The sequence below is a fragment of the Carya illinoinensis genome, chromosome 8, assembly GCF_018687715.1.
Source record: "Carya illinoinensis cultivar Pawnee chromosome 8, C.illinoinensisPawnee_v1, whole genome shotgun sequence".
Taxonomy (NCBI): domain Eukaryota; kingdom Viridiplantae; phylum Streptophyta; class Magnoliopsida; order Fagales; family Juglandaceae; genus Carya; species Carya illinoinensis.
The window spans coordinates 25,158,219-25,178,519 of NC_056759.1; the positions used below are offsets into that span (position 1 = coordinate 25,158,219).

The 20,301-nt window shown below is 30.1% G+C and overlaps 2 protein-coding genes across 4 annotated transcripts; one reads left to right on the top strand and one right to left on the bottom strand.

Annotated features, from left to right (window-relative positions):
* Nucleotides 1-6,555: 6,555 nt before the first annotated feature.
* LOC122274198 (V-type proton ATPase subunit F) lies at nt 6,556-10,544 on the bottom strand. 2 transcript variants are annotated; one of them, XM_043083205.1, is made up of 6 exons: nt 10,393-10,518; nt 9,897-10,066; nt 9,681-9,762; nt 9,177-9,258; nt 7,287-7,369; nt 6,556-6,937 (listed from the first exon to the last, which is right to left on the bottom strand). In XM_043083205.1, exons 3-6 carry the CDS (start codon nt 9,741-9,743, stop codon nt 6,773-6,775), a joined length of 393 nt encoding a protein of 130 aa, XP_042939139.1. In that variant the 5' UTR covers nt 9,744-9,762; nt 9,897-10,066; nt 10,393-10,518; the 3' UTR covers nt 6,556-6,772. The 2 variants fall into 2 exon arrangements, with proteins under 2 accessions (XP_042939139.1, XP_042939138.1); XM_043083204.1 differs by lacking the exon at nt 9,897-10,066 and having other exon boundaries at nt 10,393-10,544.
* Nucleotides 10,545-16,147: 5,603 nt separating this feature from the next.
* On the top strand, nt 16,148-19,461 carry LOC122274241 (GDP-mannose 3,5-epimerase 2). Of its 2 annotated transcripts, XM_043083258.1 has the most exons (7): nt 16,148-16,307; nt 17,092-17,502; nt 17,645-17,738; nt 17,837-17,966; nt 18,065-18,197; nt 18,635-18,842; nt 18,995-19,461. In XM_043083258.1, the coding sequence occupies exons 2-7, from the start codon at nt 17,093-17,095 to the stop codon at nt 19,154-19,156; spliced, it is 1,137 nt and encodes a 378-aa protein (XP_042939192.1). In that variant the 5' UTR covers nt 16,148-16,307; nt 17,092; the 3' UTR covers nt 19,157-19,461. The 2 variants fall into 2 exon arrangements, with proteins under 2 accessions (XP_042939192.1, XP_042939193.1); XM_043083259.1 differs by lacking the exon at nt 16,148-16,307 and having other exon boundaries at nt 17,075-17,502.
* Nucleotides 19,462-20,301: the final 840 nt, after the last annotated feature.

Sequence of the window (20,301 nt, forward strand, 5' to 3'; positions counted from 1 at the left end):
TGTTAATGTAGAAAGTAGATTTTTTTTTTTTTTTTATTCATGTATTGTAAGTTTGTAACAACTTGATGCATATGATAATTATATATTTTGTTAACTAGATTCATTGAAAAATATATGTAAGAGCATGAAAACTAAGAAAATGGGTTAATCTGACACGAACACAAACATGAATCCAAAATGACACTTGCTCCAATAACTTATTTTGTTATTCGAGTCAGGTTTGAGTTGAGTACTCCTGCTTCATAACACGAGCATGAATAACCAAACACATGAAATCGGAATAAAATTAAATCATAAGATTTTAATACGATATCTATAAATTATAACTGACACGATGTAACTCGCATAACTAGTTAAACAATCAACACAAATTGGGTTAATTCAAACATGACCGGTTTGATCGTTTCATACAAATAGAATATATCGATTAACTAAATTATATATAACCCATTCAAGATGACAACTATAATTATGATAAACTATTTTATAATAAGCTAATGCATTATATATATATATATATATCCATGACTTTTAGTATTCATATCATAGTTAATATCTTTAAAAAATAAGATTACATACCAACAAAAAAATGTTAATATTTTTTAGATATTAAGTAGTCAAATAATAATATCAATATTACATCCCTACGACAAAGTAGGCATAAGTCTAAATGTTTATAGAATTTGAATGTGGAAGCAGAGTCATGTCATGATCCTTGATCTTATTGGCAAAGGAATTTGTTTTGTTATATAGATTGATTGTGAGTTAGGTGGATCGACCCGTTTATTAATAATTTGTTATCTTATCAACAAATTTTGAATTCTAAAGAGACAGACATCTTATGATCTCCATCCTAATTGCTGAAAGCTTATCATGAATTTGCCAATGTAATTCTTGACAAGCAACACATGATTCTGAGCTATCTTCCATGTTAGAAACTTTTAAGTGTCCATTGATGTGAGCATTTGGATCAGAAGCTTTCACTTCTCAAGATTAAGTGGGATTGTAGATCCATAATATTATATATATATATATATATATATTATATAGGCTGATTATACTATACACTATCCATATGATATAATTAAATTTGAAAGATAAATTTTAAAATTTAAATCTTATAAGTTAAATTATGACATGTGGATGGTCATGTGTGATATAGAAGCCTTATAATAGCAGTACACTTCTTTTATAGATCAAAGAACTAGGGAGTCCCAAATATCTAGCTTTATTTAGAGTTTTCATCTTAAATAGAAGAAGATATAGATTGGGTTAATTGATTGCGGGCACATATATTTATTGAAGAACTATTCTACTTAACAGTCTTATACTATATTCTTAATTTTATTTTATTTTATCTTTTTGTATTTTTTTTTCCCTCGCAAGTGTTTAGTGTAGAATTGCTGAATAGTATAAGTACTCTTTATTGAAATGGACAACTTGGTTCCATTGTAAAAGTGAGAGAGTTATTATATTCTTAAGCTGATGTCTAAATTATACCATCTACATCACTTAAAATATAATATTTGATTTATAAGATTAAAATCTTAATTTTTTTTAAAATTAAATTATCCTATATAAATATTTTATTAGGTATGTTATCTACACACCTTATATATAGAATTTTTCTAATTAAAAAAATAATTACAATGAAAGTGGGGGTAAAATCTTAACCCTTGAATCTTTTCAAGTCAAATCAATGTAAAAAAATGATATGCCAAATTAAAAAGTCAATTCCATACTCTATGGGTCTAAAAATTCAAACCTGATAGAACTATTTTTATCACACAATTTTTTCAAAACTGATAACAAAGCAATTATTGATTTTTTTTTTTTTTTTACGTTTTATTTTGACTTTGATGTGTTTGAATTATTACACAATATATTAGTTTTATCATAGAGTTGTAAATCAATCATAGTTGTATGATCAGTGATTATATTGCAAAACCCAAAGTAATATGAGGAGATAAAATATAATTTGAGAAGACCATAGAAAAAAAGATTTAGGCCAAACTTGGATACAAGAATGAGTTTATCTCTTTTTTATAATTTTTTTAAATTTTTATATAAAATATAATAAATAATTTAATTTTTTTAAAATTTTAAAATAATAATAATATTAAAAATAATATTTTATTTAATTTTTAACTTCAATATAAAATTATCTATTTTTTTTATCATGAAGTTAATAATTAAAAAATAAATAAATAAATAAATAAAACATTTTGATTTGTTGGGTCATTCTGTCGGGACTTGGGATAGGAACAGACGACCTTTGCGATTCGCAATTATTGGGCGGATTTCCGCAGGATGCGGCGCTTCATTCTCAGATTAATATTTAATACTAATTATTTATGGTCCCACCAAAGCAGATACGGTCTGTCTCAGTGGTCCCCCACTACCTCTCTTCGGCCTTTAAAGGCAATTTAAAGCTCCCCTCGTCCTTATCAGTTGTCAGGCCAAACTTTTGCAATCCACACCATTCCTTCCTACTTTTTATTGACAAGTAATTTCATTCTATTCTTCGCCTAATTTTTATAATATTTTTATTATTTTATGATGTATTCTTAAATAATTAAAAATTATTTATTATATTTTATTTACAAATTTATCATTTAATAGTATATTATAAAATGATAAAAAAAATAAATATCTATTCTAATTTATAAAAAAATTAAAATATTAATACTTTTTGTCATTGTGAAACTGATATGTTAGGTGGTTAAGAAAAATTATAAATAATTATATTCTAAAGATTATGAAATATAAATAAGTGTAATTAAAAATTTATAATGATGATAAAATGTGATTACAATAGTATAGTTATTCTTTTAAGAAAATTCGTCTAAAATGTAATTTAAATCATATTAAATTAGAATCTTTTATTCTTGAAATAACACCCTTGGTCGTTCTAATTTAAAAAAAAAAAAAAAAAAAAACCACCCATGGTAGTTCTCATGTAATTGGTTGACATTTTAATCTCTTGCTTAAGGAAAGTGTTTTACACTGAGTTCTCACCCACTCTAACATTACTCATTAACTCGACTTTGCTACTTTTTATCTAAATGATTGATAGGTAATATCGCATCAACATGTTATGACGAGCAAGAGAACAGTGTAGTGTTTATCATATGAGTAATTTATATATAATTGTAGAGTGTATGACCGTTGTGAAATCGTTTTGAAAAATAATGAAATTAATTATTAAAAATTAATTTTTTTATATAAATTTTATATTTATTCATTTTTTAAAAAGTGATTACACGCATAATCATAATTATAAATATCATTTCTCTTATCATATAGAGTACCTCAGAATTCGGATTATATTCTCATGACACTCCCATTCCATGTAGCATCTTTTAACAGTTTGAGTGGACTTAGTGCCTTGCCAAAAGGAAGAAAAGAAGAAGAGTGAATTGACCTTAACTTTCCCATGAACGGTTCACTCAAGGAAAAGCAAATAGGCGTATGCTCCATATCACTGGTTCTCTGGTCCATCGAAAACTTTTTTAAAGTGGGTGATGTTGATGTTCTAGTTTTGTGTAATATACATTCGTTTTTAAATATTATATAAATTTTAATTGATATAATTAGTTAAAATAATTATTTTATATTAAAAAAATAATATAATTAATTATATTAATAAAATATAAAAAATATGTAAAAATAATTGTATATTATATGTAATTTAATTGGAAAGTGATAAAAAGTGGTGGTTGAAGTATAAGAGAGTGTTTGGTCCACAGAATTATTCTCACTAACTTGGGGTAAAAAAAGAAGGAAAAAAAAAAAAAAAACTGCTTAGGCTTCGAGCTTTATCCCTTAATAATCATTAATCAATCTCTCAAGAGATCATCATTTATTAGGCAGCATGCATGCTTGAAAGCCAGCCTAGCCTATCTGGTTCAGTGGACGTGATTCTCAGGCAATCTTTAGCTTCCTGCAATCAGGGAATGAAAAGTATCTTGATGTGGAGAAGACTAGGGACAACTCCAATATCTAGATACTAAAGTACACTCTCTATTTATTTATTTTCATTCAGAAATCATCGTTTGATACTTATCTGGATCTCTATTTATAAGGATCGATCGATTGTTTTCTTACGGTAAATTGTGCGGTTTGGATAATAGATTGGGTTGAAATAAAAGTTTAAAATATTATTTTTTAATATTATTATTATTTTAAAATTTAAAAAAATTAAATTATTTATTATATTAAAAATTAAAAAAATTATAATAATTAAATAAGATAAATTAAATTTTATTAGACTAGATTTAATAACCAAATGATGCCTTATCCTTCGGTTTGACTCTCTTTAGTCCTTGCTGAAATGTTGGCTATCAGGATCTTGATTTCACTTGTGTGGGTGACCATTATGATGGGAGGTTATTGCAGGCGAAAGATGGTGTTAGAGCCATCGTTGGTGGCTCTCACTGGGAATCACTTCTGGCAAATTTTTTTATTTTATTTTATGTTTTTGTTTTAAATTATTTTTAATACTTTTTAATATTTTAAAAAAATAGAAAAATTTTATAATAATATTAAATAATTTTTTCTTAATCATTAAAAAAAAAAGCCAGGTGGCTCGTGCTGGGGGCCACCAGCGGTGGCCATTTTCCCGCAGGCGAATATCATGTTAGAGGATAATTAATTTTTCACGTCGTCCGTTAGGTCATTAAATCCTTATTAATGATGATCAGAATCGAAATCCTTACTCGTGTGTTTTTACTATTGTAATCTGGGCATATGCTAAATTGGGTCATGGCCCATGGGCCCTAATATAGTTAGATTGGGTCCAACTCCTTAAGGGAATATTTGAACTCTCACTATGTTTGCATGTATTCAAGGGGGAAAGGAAGAACTAACTAATAGAGAAGTAATTTGCATATTCAAACTTTTGGAAATATAGACTACAAATTCAACAACATCTATGGAGTGGGCTGCTTCTTCTATTGTAATGTCTAAAATGAAACTATGTATCAATGTTGTACAACTCAAGCAAACAAGTGAGAAAACACTCTAGGTACGAGCTTGACAAAGATTCCACTTGTTCGTTTAGAAGGAAACTATTAAACATGGTTTTCCTTTCGAGGAAACTTCCTCCAACCCTTTAGTCCGTAAAAAGCACATGTTTTTCGTTAAAAAAACATGCGACAATCCTCTAACCTTTTCTTTTTTTTTTTTTTTTTTTTTTTTTTTTTAAATATTTTGGAGAAGGGTCGAACTCATGATTTCTATTTTGGAGATGTGGGTATTCTTTTAAAAAAGAATGCACACGTCACATACTCAATTAATGCATATTATTTTTATAGAAGCTCACTTACTTTAATATTTAAAATTTAAAGAAAAAACCCCAAAAGGGAAATAAGAAATTATCTTTTAAGGATTTCTTTTCGACTAATCTATTCACTGCTAAGGATTTATTTATTTATTTATTTTGGAGAACTTCAAAAAATTAGGATTATTTTTAATTTAAAACTTGCTTTTAGATTTTCTTAGAGAGACTTGGAGCTGTTTCCACAATTTTCTAATGCCAGCTCCAAGGGATTCTAAACTCCTCAATCCCATGGGATGGTCACACTGCCACGCCTGGCTGATCTAAATGCAGTTGTGCGACCATCTCTTGGATTTGCTATTATAAGTAATGTTACATATAGTCATAAAGTGTGCAAGCGTCGTACAATCGTTTTGAAAAATAGTAAGGTCTATTATTAAAAAATTAATTTTCTTTTTTTGTGAATTTGTATTTATTTATTTTTTTCAAAGTGATTACAAGTCGCTTGCACCCTCACGACTGCAAATATCATTTCTCTATCTTTTCAAATAACCTTATAATGAATTTCCTTCATATTTCTTGAATGCTTTGATCATCAAAAGCAGTGGACACCGTCTTTCCACACCAAACTCATCAAGGTTCAATACCAAACATTCTTGATGTCTTCTCCAGGGTTTTGGTTTTGAAAAATACCATTAAGTAAGGTACTTGTTACACTCTAATATGTTAATCGAATGAGTTAATGTTAAGGGTTCAGAAAGGCAAAGGATGGGGAAAAAAAAGTTTCAGTAGTGTTGTTTGGCTTTCTAAAAATCTGCCAACTATAATGATGAGTTGATTTCTCCTTTAAATAGCATGATTACGGTAAGGTTGCTTGATTTTTGGAAAGCATGCAAGCTGCAGATGTGAAGATGGTGATCAATGTTTTCTCCACTCCGATTGCACATACAACACCAATCCATTATTATTGTGTGTCTCTCTCCGTAACATTTCTGAGGGCTGCTGTCCAACAAAAGAATGCGACCCTCGACGGAGCCTTATTCCTCCATATGCTTTTCCATAGGTATGAACCTCCAACTTGAGGGTTGTCTCCCACAGGAAAAACAAAAACAAACAAATGCGCCACTAATTCAGCTTCTAAGAATTGCATTCTTGCCAAGATTAGATGATGATACATGGGGAATACACACTAAAGAATATTGAGAAAGCAAATGTAATGAACAAAAAGGACAGAAGAAAATTTTGTATGAAAAATAAAATATCCTAGCCTTTTAAAGTTTTTATATGGCAATTTTTCCCTTTAATCATCATAACCAGAATTCATATCGCATCAATAATTCATTATTGAACACAAAAAGAGAACATAAAGTATTCAGATAAATCAATCAATACAAAGCACGGCATACAGTTGCGTGCACAAAAGCAGAGCACAGGTAGCCATTAACTAGAAATTTTTTGTGTTCACATCCTGCAGAGCGGAACTTATAGACATACTCATCGTCGTCCTGATGCCACAGATTCAGCAGAGAAGAGATACTTGACACGTGAAAGAACCGAATCATGAGCAGGATCATAAGGATGATCCTTGGAAGGGATCTCCAAAATAGCTGGTACGGGCTTATTGTAGCTATCGACCAGAAACCTAATCATATTTGCAACCTGAAATGTGAAAAACCAAAGGAGTGAGTTTGTGATATGAAATCTTAGAACACACGACAAATTTGGAGGATAGGAAAATTGCAACAAATTCTAAATATGCAATACATTACTGGTAAAGTAGCCAACCAACTGAACACCTAAGCTCGTGCTTAACTAATAATGACAGCCTTTAACCCTCATCTTTGTTTGCAAATGCATATAGAGAACCATGCTATGAAAAATAATGCACCTCAAAATTCAACAGTTTGGTTATTGCTTCCGTAGCAAATTCTGAAATTTAATATAAAATGATAAATTTTGTCAACTCAGCTTCCCACCTACATGCTCAAAGTGTGAGAAGGAAACATACATATTGGCTGATTAAAACAATAGCAATATCCTCCTTTGTAGTGAACTCTTTGAATGCATCTTCAATTGCTTTGACTGTTGTTTCTGAACCCAGGTGCACAAAAAAAATTTAGTGCAGAAAATAAACATCAATTAACTTTGCTTACAAAATTGATATGAAAGAAAGTTGCTCGTATGTTACCAATCTTCAATATACTCATTGCAAAGAAAAAGATGCAGATTGATTTCGTACAGTATTTCTGTGACTCATGATCAGTTCCATTGATCAAAATTCACTTGAAAAAAAAAAAGGATTGTGAATAAACATTTACTGCTATTTGCAACCTAGGATCACAAATAAACATGCACTCTAAGAGAAATAGGGCCATCCTTCCAGCAGGCTTGAATCATAATCCTATCATAAATGAAAAAGGCACCTCTAAGCTAATGCTCTAGGTGCCTGCTTTCAGAAATTTAGCTTGATTCTTGCTGCTTCATTTTTTCTATCCCATCATAATATCTAAAAGTTGAAGGATTTTCCTCAAGACATTATTCAATCTTTCTCTGAAGATATGAAAGAATACACTGTATTGAGCTATCAAACAGAGAACCTCAAACCATTGACACACACTAACTAAAGGTCCACCTTTTGTATGAGATCCAGGACCTTAGCTTTTTCATATCGGGGGATGAATAATCATATTTTTTTTGTGATCTAAATTAAATGTTGGACACTGAGGCTCAAGCAGCTAAGGAACTACTGGATAGCTCGGGAAACATTTGGAAGCTTCGAACAACCACCTATCTCTAGCTTATGAATTGACCCATTAGTGCATGCCGTTAACCCAATTGAATATGCTTTGTCATTTAAGATCAAGATGGAGAGAAAAATCTGTAATTCAGGCCAGGAGTTATTCTAAAATCCTGAAGAGGTTCGGCAAGAAGGCCAAACATATTAGGGTACCACTTCTTCCAAAATCCAGGCCTTAGAAAGCTGTCAAACCAAGACAGAGCTCAAAACATCGAATATAATAAGGAAATTTGAATTCATAAGTCAAGGAAGCACCTCAAAGATAGGGCAAATTTCAAGATGTAAAAGTAAAAGCTCAGCGTAGTAATTTATTTTATTTTTCCCCTTTTATATGATTGATAAGTTACATAGGCAACTCAATTCTGTAAAAGAAGACCAACTATTTTGAGGCAAGCATCTCACAAAAAAGTATCTATAAAATTATAAGAAACCTATGAGGACCAGACTTTAGAGCTAGAGACAATAGTTGAGTCACAAATTACACCACAGGGGCATTTTCATTATGCCTCACCATCCAGTAATGCAAAAAATCTAACCATTTAAAATATATTTGCAGGAAGCTACCATGTTTTATTTTAATATATGAGAGGCATGAATGACGGCAACATCAAACTGAAATTACGGCAAGAATTTGGAGAATCCTGATGAGACAGTGGAATTAACCAAGAAGAAGAACGTCTTTAATCGGATATTCAATAACAGGAAAGTTGAGGTCATCGGTCTGCAAGCTGGTCACATCAATGCTAATGAGACATCATGGAAAGTACTTATACAGACCGAGCAGAAGCTTTAACGAAAACAAAAGAACACATATCAGCACCTAAAACCAAGCAATGAAAACTCTTGTCAACTTTATTTATGATCACATTAAAATGATCGAGTGGTTATAGAGTGGAGAATCTGTTGGGTTATTCCCAAGTGACAACATTTCCTTCTGGTCACTGAAACATATACTTCATCCTTAAAAATATAATTCACATATTAATCTGGAAGAGAAAAAAAGAAAACGCACAAGCACACATACATGAGGCTCTAATAGTAAAAATACCCATGAAATGGAAAGATTTAAATAATACGGCATTACAAGGCTCATATACGTACTTGAATCAACAATAAGATAGTTTGTCTTTCTCCGCAAGTCGACATTTCCCACACCGGCCAGCAAAAAGCCAGTTACAGTGTCCTAAATGAAAAGTCATCCATGAGAACAATTTTCAAGATCTATATTAAATGAGCTAAATAACCTAAAGTAGTGAATACTGAGTTATACTTCATGAACCTACCCAAAAGGAACAATAACAAAGGATAAAAAGACATGGTCTGACAATAGAAATAGGAACATACAAAAACGCATACTCTGACCTATTCACTATGAACCAACAGTACATACATTAAATATGTAGCTTCCAATACGATGCTATGGCCAGAGGTTGATTAGCTGCTTAAATATTTAAATTTCTTTTTCAAATGAAACTTCTATAAGTTGGTACTATGAAAGTCATGTTCATTGTATAAAAAAATAAAAAAAAAATAAAAATAATCTAGAAACTTGCTAAGCAGAAACCCAGAAGGCCAGAAACTTGCAAACTACTACATTAATCATACCTCATCAGCAATCATCGCAATAAGCGCTGAGCTTTTATTGGGAATTTGAGCTCTGCCCGCCATTTAAAGTTGTATAATTCAACTGGAGCAAGAAGAAAAACTCAATGGACAAAATGTAATCTGATCATTTACATCAAGAAAACAAGAAGAACAACTACGTACAAGACCTCCTGCTAAAAAAAGGTACTTAGTCTGAGATTTCAAACAGAAACTTACTACAATTATGTTTACATCTCTTTATTTCCTTCATTTTGTGTTTAAAATGGCGGAATGGGTAAAAAACTCAAGCCATTAGTCCCAAATAGCTGGAACAAGTCCGTCCATCCAAAAACCAAAACGACATAAAAGCATTACTTCCGCAGTTTATTTTCTTTTCCAACGTTTCCCTGGAGCCAAATAGATAGAAGGGAAAAAGTATGATAGATGCCCAAAACAATAAAAAGAATAAATCAAAAAAGAAATCTCAGGGAATGGCAGAAATATGATTTTTCTCCGATAATTAAATTCCTTCTATCTGATTATTTTAATTTTAGAATTTATAAAAACAAAACAAAAAACGAAAAGAGAATTGGAAAATGAAAGACAACAAATCATGCAGTGTAAATTTATTCTATAATTGAGCACGACAATTGATCATGAACCTAAGTTTGCAATAAACCTAAATTTCTGAACTTATAAAAAAATAAACTCCTTCCAAAAGTAAAAGACAAACCTGTAAGAACGGATCAAAAGAAGGAGATTTCACAGATGGGGATGAGGGAATTTAGAGAACCCGATCGGCATCATATGTATTTGAGGGTTCAAATACATAAAGTGACCCGAAGTGAGAAGACCCGACTTGAGTCTGTTTCGGTAAAAGACCGACTCGGTCCTGGAAATTGGAATATTAGCAATGTAGCCCTTAAGCCCTGAAAAGAGTTTGGGCTTGGTCGTGGGCTTAACTTTCGAAGTTTTTCGGCTCAAGGCTTTCTCTACTCAAATAGAATCATTTTGAGAACAAAACTTCCAAAAATTTCACTTTTAAAAAATACTTTTTTTTTTAAAGTATTTTTTTAGAAAGAAAATATTTTCTTATTTAAAAATATTTTTTTAACTTAAATAGGATTATTTTTTTCATTTCCGATATATTTTAAGAATAATATTGTCTTTTTACCTGAAAAAAATGGGGTAGAATGAAATTTCTTGATAGTTTAGCCATAATTACCAATATCGATAGTTTGAGGGGTAATTGAAAGGGTAATTTTTTTTTTCCCCAAAAACAAATATCAAAATGCATGGGGAATTAAACTATTGTTTTAAGAGTAACTCTTATTCAAATTCTCGACCTTTTAAAGGGAAGTAATCTTTCCGCCTGAACATGAGACCCCAATTGTCCATAAGAAATAATATTTGGCGTCTACGAGTGTAAAAGTGCTGCGTAATTTCTTTAAAAAAATAAGTAAATACGAGGGACCATCATAAAAAAATTAATTTTTTAATAGTAGATATCACTCTTTTTCAAATAATTGCACGGTGCTTATATACTTTATGACTATATGTAATATTAATAATTATCCATAATAATCCAATGTTTCAAACATATGCAAAATATAATTAATTAAATATGTGTCCCCATTTTATATTCAATATTATCCCATTCCATTTCCAACTTAAAATATTCCAATCATTCACAATGAGATCCGTGACTTATCTTTTGTTTTATTACAATCCTGTATTGGGTTTGCTATTCATGAATTGGTTTATAACAATAAATTGAGATTATAACAAAATTAAAATATTTATATTAATTGGGTGATGTATTTAGTATTTTAAAAAACATACTTACAAATAAATTCATTTCTCTAAAAGAAATGATATTTGTAGTCGTAGAATATATAAGCGTCGCGTAATTATTTTAAAAAAAATAAGTGAATACGTGATTTATATAATAAAAATTTAATTTTTTAATAATAAATCATACTATTTTTAAAAATAATTACACAATATTTATACACTCGGCTATTATATATAACTCTCATTACGGCTGAAGTCATTCACTTCGAGTTTTGATTAATCTTGATATCATTTATTCATTTATTACAACTCAAAGAAAGCTAAAGAGTAAAGACCATCTGGACTCGTACTAAAAAATGACTTTTGAATATTATAATTAGGGTCATTAAAGCTGTTACAAAAACTAATAATTATTTGTTTCAAATCAATCTGAGATTCATTCATTATTATTTTTAATTCTCAATCAGAGTGTTACATAGATTCAAAACAAAAACCAGGTTACTAAATTAAAGCAAAATAATAATAATAATAATAATAATAAAGTTGCCCAGAATAAGGAATCTAAATCGAAAGCATCAAGTCATCGATCCAAAAGAATATTCACTTTTGATGAATATTTAATAGATATACAGCAAATGATTAACACATGTGACTCCTTTTATATTTTGACATTATCCCATTACTTTTATTTTCAGCTTAAAATATTCCATGGACAGCCAGACCACATGACTAAAACTTATAATATCATTTGTTATATTATTAATAAATGCAAATTACTAAGAAATGAATCGAATTTCGGTTTTTTTTTTTTTTTTATTGATACCGGGTGTCCATGAACAACATTCCGACTAATCTCAGGAGTATACAAACCTTTGACATTGAGTTTTCCGTAAATACACATTGGATAATTCAAGAAAAAAATCTCACACTCTGATGACCCATAAAGATAATTGTTTACACTTAAGAAAATTTGAATCTTAAATCTGGGAGAGCATACCTTGAAATCTAAACCTTTATCACTTGAGCCAATCCCTTACGGGTTAAATCCACTTTAGAATTAGTCTAACCTGTTTAAGAAGGAAAAAAAAAAAAATTAAAACAACATTGGGATGTTGAAGTAATCTAAAAAAATAGTTTGTGAATATTAGTTAATTTTTTATTTTTATGAATAGTAATAAATTGTTTGTAAATAATAATGAAATAGTTTGACATCGAGTAAGTATACATGCATCATGATAAAAATAAGGAGAAAGCACATCTTGTATCCCCCCACTTATCACTTTAGTTTTTTCAAATTGAATATTTTGTTTAAATAAGATCATTAAAATGAATGACAAATAGTAATAAATATAGGATTTTAAGAGGTAATAAATATAAATAATTAAAAATGATAATTGGGTCATCAAAGATAATACATATGAACTTTCCATTTTGTCTAATTCAATGCATTTGTGTACTAACGATAATATTCCAAAAGTCATAGCCTAAAATACAAAGAGAGGAAAGTTAAAAAGAGAGACAAGTTTTTTGGTTTTGTAAACTTCCTAAATAGATTCAGTTCGAGAAGACGAGGTGCAAACAATGGAGAAGCAGGCTAGCAGTTTCCAAGTAGCTTCTATCGGTGCCAGCCAGACAGTTTCACTTTCATGCCTCTTTCCCTGAATCTTCCTCCTTCTACTGTCCCCACTGAGTCCTGGCCGTTTCTTTTTCCGTACAGTACCATCACTTTTTTGGAAATTATGTCCAAGGAAAATGATAGGGATTGCTGGAGATTTTGTTCATTTATCCCGCTTAACTTTTTTTTTTTTTTTTCATAACAGATATTAAGAAAATTATGTTTAATTATATTATGAATTTTATTATTTTTTTCAAAATATTTAAAAGTGTTAAAAAAATGATTTGAAAAAAATATTTAAAAGTGTTTTTTGTTTTTGTTTTTTTTATATTATTTTTTAACACTTTTAAATATTTTGACAAAATGAATAAAATTCATAATATAATTAAAACTTTTTTCTTTATCTTTCTATAAAAAAAATTTTCAAAAAAATAAAAAGAAAAGTAAGGCAGGACAAATAAACGAGATCCCTAACATTGCCCATATGTCCAAACTCTAGCGCTATTCCCTACTATTTAAGAAAATTCATCTAGAAAGATATAGTGATAGATTTAGTGATAGTTTGGTTGTTGATGCACTTACGTTAATTCAGTTTAATTTAATTTTAAATAGAATTTAAAATTTAAATAAATAATTTTTAAATTATTAAATTCATCTTTATTTAAAATTTTTTTATATGTAAGATCTATAATTTTTTTTAACTCGATATATTTTTACACATGAGATCCACAATTTTTTTAAATTTTTTATCAATAATACTAAATTCATTTTAATATTTAAATACATCTGAACTCATCTTAAATAGACTCCATATAATTCATTCTATCATTTCAACTTACTACTATTAATAAAGAATTGATATCAGCTTAGTTTAGTTCAGCTCAGCTCAACATCCAAACGTAACCTAAATATAGTTTTACTCCCACAATTTTCTTTTAAAAAATAAAATAAAATAGGAAAATGATATTTGCAGTCGTAAAATGTATAATGCAGTATAATTTCTTTTGAAAAAAATAAATAAATATATATCTATATGATAAAAAATTAAATTTTTAATAATAAATTTCACTATTTTTAAAAAAGATTACGTAATACTTAAATATTTCACAACTGGATCTATTATTATTGTTAAAAAAAAAAAAACACTCATGTTGATCTTGGGTGAAGTTCCGATTTCTTTTAAAGAAACTGTACAAGAGTTTGCACATCTCAAAATTATTGTATCAGATAATATCTTTAAAAATAATTTTTAAATAATTTTCAAAGATCAGATGTAAGTAATAAATATAATAAATTTTAAAAAATTATGAAAATTACTAAGAAAAAGAGTAAAAAAATATTATAATGGCAGGTGATGGCGGGCTGGGCCTATAGCCCCCGTTGGCTAGTAGGAATGTATATAAATTGTTAGTGGAGAGGTAGGTTGCCAACTTGGCATTACAAAATGGTAACGTAATATAGATTACTTCTTTCTTAATCACTGATAAATAGGTAACTAACTTGATTATTAGAGTTTGAAATAATAAAAAATAATAATAAAAGTAGAAAAACTCTTACAATCTTACCTATTTTTCAATCTCTCATCCTACATTATTCAAGAGTCTATTTTGTTTTTTCTAGAATCCAAATATTTTTAAGAAAGTTAGGCAAAAGAGTAACGTTGGATACGGTTTGTAAATACGAAAATCTTAAGCAAATTATTAAAAAAAGGAAATATATTAAATATATATATACACGTGGATTCTATTTTTTTTTTCAAACGGTTTATATTAGATTTTCACGTTCTAAATTTGTACAAATTATTTTTCTTATGAGTATTGCTATATATAATTATGGAGTGCGTAAGTACCATATAATCATTTTAAAAAAGAATAGAATTCATTGTTAAAAAAATTAATTTTTTTATATGGTCCCGTATTTTTTTACTTTTTTTAAATTAATTATACAATATTTATACACTCATAACTGCAGCTATCATTTCTCTTTGTATATACTTTCCTTGAATATATTGTACATGTGCCTTGTCCAACTCCACATTTTGGACTGACTAGATTCCATTTTTACCAACCATGTGGATCGCACATGCCATTGCCCCACAGCTAGATCTGAGCTTTTTAATTTTTTTTGTTATCTTTTTGCTAAGAGCTTCACACTACCCATCCAATTTACAACATAAAACATGAAAATCATTAGCAAATGTCTCAATCTTGGGAAGATCACTACTCAACTTGTTAGGAGTCATTTTCTGATGTCTTATATTTTCAATAGTTTAGTCTCTAATAATTGATTTTTTTTTTAATTATCTTAATATATTGCCATTTGTCCAAAAAAAATTATTATTTGGGATCCCATCATTTATTATGAAAAAGCTATTGCAAGGACGCCCATGTGCTAGACTAGACTTGTTTATCTCAATATTTAAAGGTTAGTGTTACTATATCCTCAATTTACTCATTTGTTGTGCAGTGTTAATTATACTTTTCTATTTATTTATTTTTTTATTTCAAATATTTTTTTAAAAATATTTAAATATTTTTAAAAAATAAAAAATACTAATACACTAATAGTTATTTTCTTAATTAATAATTAATCTTTTAAAAAAAAATTAAATACATTAACGGTTAAAATGAGTAAACAAAATAAGAGAACATACTAATATTATTCATATTTAAATATAAGACATTCGTTAAGTTTTCTAGATAAAAGATTTATTGAAATATAAATTTAGAGAAAACAATTGAAAATATTTCTGAACGGCAATCCAAATAGGACTCCTAATATTTAATTCGGGGTTTAATTATAAGAAGATGAATATTTATGAGAAATATTTTAGTTAAAAAGACTTTTCATAAAAATAAATTTATAAATTAACGTGATTTAATATAAAGAATTAAATTTTAAAATTATTTTTTTTATAAAATAAATTTAAAATATTATATAAAATTATATCAATTTATAAATTTATTTTTTAGTTATATCGTTTCTCTTTATTTATTATTTATTCCGAAGTATTAAAATATGAAATCTCTCTATCTCTCTCTCAATCAATTACGAAGAAATAGAATATTCACTCGGAACGAGTGGCCTCATTATTATCTGCTGTGTCTTGGGTTCTATTTATAGCAGGACCATCACTGGTTCCGGAACCACGCCCATTCGTCTTCTCACGAAGAATTTCCTCTTCAACATTATCTTCTCTATTTGCACTGCGTCTATACCACAAGTTCAAGGCTTTTCAGGTCAAAATCTCAACTGTGTTTTGTTGGTTTTTTTTTTTTTTCTCTGAATCTCGCTGTTCTCCCTTCCCTCCTCTCGTGATTCATATATGTTGTTCAATTAGTTCCTAGCATTCCCTTTCTGGTTTTGGAGTTCAAATTGTTCATGGGTTTGTTTTAAACTCCTTACATTTTTGGTTTTTCTACTGGATGCTAGTTTTCGTGGAAAACTTAGCTTCATCATTCTAGCAAACTTGATTTTCTTTTCGAAAAATGTTTAAATTTTTGTATTATGTTTCTCTGTATTTTGTTTCCTCTGCCATGTTTCTGCATCCCCTTTTTACCCTGTTATAAATATTTCTCTTCCTGAATAATTCTTCCTTTCAAAATTTTAATTCAGTTCCGCACATTTCGAAAAATTATTTTTTCCTCGAATTGCGTCATCAAACTTGGTCCTTTTTGCCAGCTGCCTTCCCCCATTTTTTCGTTAAATTTCTGGTCAAATTCATTGTTTAAATTCAGAGGGTTTCAGTGGTATTCTAGGACTTCTTTTCATTAGAAATGTAATCATTAATTTCGAAATTGAGTTAGTTAGCAGTCTTGTTTTGCTTTTATAGTTTCTCTGAGAAGTGGTCATTGCTTGGAAGATGCACGAATTAGGGATTTATTTTTTGCTTCAGTCATGATTAGTTGTTAAGATTTCCAAAATCTGGATTCTAAGGTGTAAGAAGTTATGATATTTTGTGCTAATCCAGAACACGCGGTAAATTCTACCACTAATGCTTTCTTAGATATCCAAATATTGCAGAATGGGGAGCACAGGGGAAACCGCCTATGGTGCATACACCTATGAGAATCTTGAGAGGGAACCATACTGGCCGACAGAGAAGCTCCGAATTTCTATTACTGGGGCAGGTGGTTTTATCGCCTCCCACATTGCCAGGCGCTTGAAGAGTGAGGGCCACTACATTATTGCTTCTGATTGGAAGAAGAATGAGCACATGACTGAAGACATGTTCTGTCATGAATTCCACCTTGTGGACTTGAGGGTCATGGACAATTGCTTGAAGGTCACTGAGGGAGTTGACCATGTGTTTAATCTTGCCGCTGATATGGGTGGGATGGGCTTCATTCAGTCCAACCACTCGGTTATCATGTATAACAACACAATGATCAGTTTCAACATGCTTGAGGCTGCCAGGGTCAATGGGGTTAAGAGGTGAATTGTCTGTGATACTCAATACTTGGTCTAGCGAACTCCCCGTGAACAAATTGCACATGCTGCACATGGAATTTCTCCATTGAGTGGACATATATGTCTTTTTTTTTTGTATTTAATTTTGATAACTGGGTTTGTGCAGGTTTTTCTATGCCTCTAGTGCTTGTATCTACCCTGAATTTAAGCAATTGGAAACTAACGTGAGCTTGAAAGAGTCTGATGCCTGGCCTGCTGAGGTTAGTTATTCTTAGTGGTCACATTTGTTTTAGTCTAATAGTTTTCCTTCATACGTTATGGATAGAGTTAATGAGTTAACTTTTACACCTGGGTTTAGCCTCAAGATGCTTATGGATTAGAGAAGCTTGCAACAGAGGAGTTGTGCAAGCACTACACCAAAGATTTTGGCATAGAGTGCCGTATTGGAAGGTTCCATAACATTTATGGTCCTTTTGGAACATGGAAGGGTAAGCTTTTGATTGTAGAGGTAACTAATAAATATGCATTGATTTGTTGCTTGTTGGATTTTTCCTAATTTTATTACTTGGTTATATCTGTTGTACAGGTGGGAGAGAGAAGGCCCCAGCTGCGTTTTGTAGAAAGACTCTCACTTCAACTGATAAGTTTGAGATGTGGGGAGATGGACTTCAGACCAGATCCTTCACCTTCATTGATGAATGTGTAGAAGGTGTACTTAGGTAAGTGCTTGATGTCCTTATAGCTTGTATAGCTGAAATTCATATTCTCATTGATGAGATTCTTCTATCTGTTATAATGTTGACATTTATTGTATTTATTTAACAATTCTGGATTTTCTTGTTCCACTCTCTCCTTTTGTTATTTTACTTATTGAAAAAAAAAAATTCTGGATTGAGGTCACATCATTACAAATTCAGAGTAAATATAGGGTTGTTTTTTAAAATATCACTTGTAAATGAATATACAAATGTGACTCTTTAGGATGTCAACGGGGCCCAGACTGTGTAATAATTGTTTGTTGTACCCAGTTTTTTGTTTAACACGAAAAATTTATGATAGGGCGTTCATAAAATACCAATTTGCATGTTTGAGTTCTGAAATTATATCTTCCCACTTCTCATGAATTAACTGCCCTATAATCAACTCTTGTGTTTAGATTGACAAAGTCGGACTTCCGTGAGCCTGTGAATATTGGAAGTGATGAGATGGTTAGCATGAATGAGATGGCTGAGATTGTTCTTAGCTTTGAGAACAAGAAGCTCCCTATCCACCACATTCCTGGCCCAGAGGGAGTCCGTGGTCGTAACTCAGACAACACACTTATCAAAGAGAAACTTGGTTGGGCTCCGACAATGAAGTTGAAGGTATTTATAGAATGCGGGTTACTTTCCTGCGTTTAAGGTTTCCTAATAAATCCCAAGTTTGTGTCAAAAATAAGGTTACCTTCGTGTTTTATTGGTTCTAAACCAAGATTTGCTCACCCACTAATTGCATATCTCAATACGCTATGTTGCAGGATGGCCTGAGATTTACCTACTTTTGGATCAAGGAACAGATTGAGAAAGAGAAGGCTCAGGGTGTTGACCTGGCTGTTTATGGATCATCAAAGGTGGTTGGAACTCAAGCTCCAGTTCAACTAGGCTCACTTCGTGCCGCTGACGGCAAGGAGGCCATATAGCTCATTAAGTTGCATTGAGAAAAGCCATGTTTTATTTAAGTTTTGGTTATGATTGAATAGAAAATTATCTATGGTTCAGGAAAAGTATTTGAGTTGAGCTATTATATCGATCTCCTGTTTGTTGTATGTATAAGGGAAGCTTTTATGCTCCCAATGGAAGCTTTTTGAGGCTGGTATGTTGGCCTTAATAGCTAGGCGATGATCTGTACCTTTTTAGGAGATAAATTTGCGTCCAAGTCCTGTAATAATACATTCGTATTTTGCTTGTTTGCGTTTAAAAGTACTTGTTATTCGCATTTTAGATATTAAGTTCTTGTGATTTAGATCACTTGCTATCAACTTGGATCTCTTAAGTTGAGGTCACCATGGCGTCCAGGTCTATTGACACGTGTTTTACTACTTACAAGTGGGTGTCTAATCACACCATGGCGTACGAGAAGTTCACGACTTTTATTTTTAAATTTATTTATTTATCGAGATAAAAATTAAATAAAATATTATTAAAATTTAAATTTTTAACACTGTCTTTGTTTTAAGATTTGAAAAAATTAAATTATTTATTATATTCTATTTAAAAGTTAAAATTTGAAAAAATTGTAATGATTAGATGAGATGGTATATAATCAAATTAGGCCTAAGTTTCGATTATGGCTACCTGGAAAACAAAAAGCGTTTGATCATGATTAGTGTAAGCAATTGTGAGTAACTTGTTTCGGAGATGTGAAATAACTAAAAAAGTGAAGCAAGTTGAATAAATTGCAATGTGAAGTGGAAATGAGGGACGACATAACTAATATATGGGTAGTGATACACTAACAACCCATTCACAACTTATAAACAATTTTAAATATAATAATATTTTTTTATTATATTTAAACACATCAAATCATAAAAAAAGTCAAAATAAAATTTAAAATAATATTATTTTATTATATAGTAGTATACAAGTTGTTAATAAGAAGTAAGTTTATCATTTTCTTATATAATAACCTGTGCCTTCGGAATCTCTACATGTGTCCTCATGTTGTTGATTTTGTGTAAGAAACAACTCATGTTGTTGTTTTAGTGTTTTAGTCATTTGATGGATTGCATCCACCAACATGTGTCCTCCATCCAACGAATGGTCTTTCTCTCTTCGGTTATTG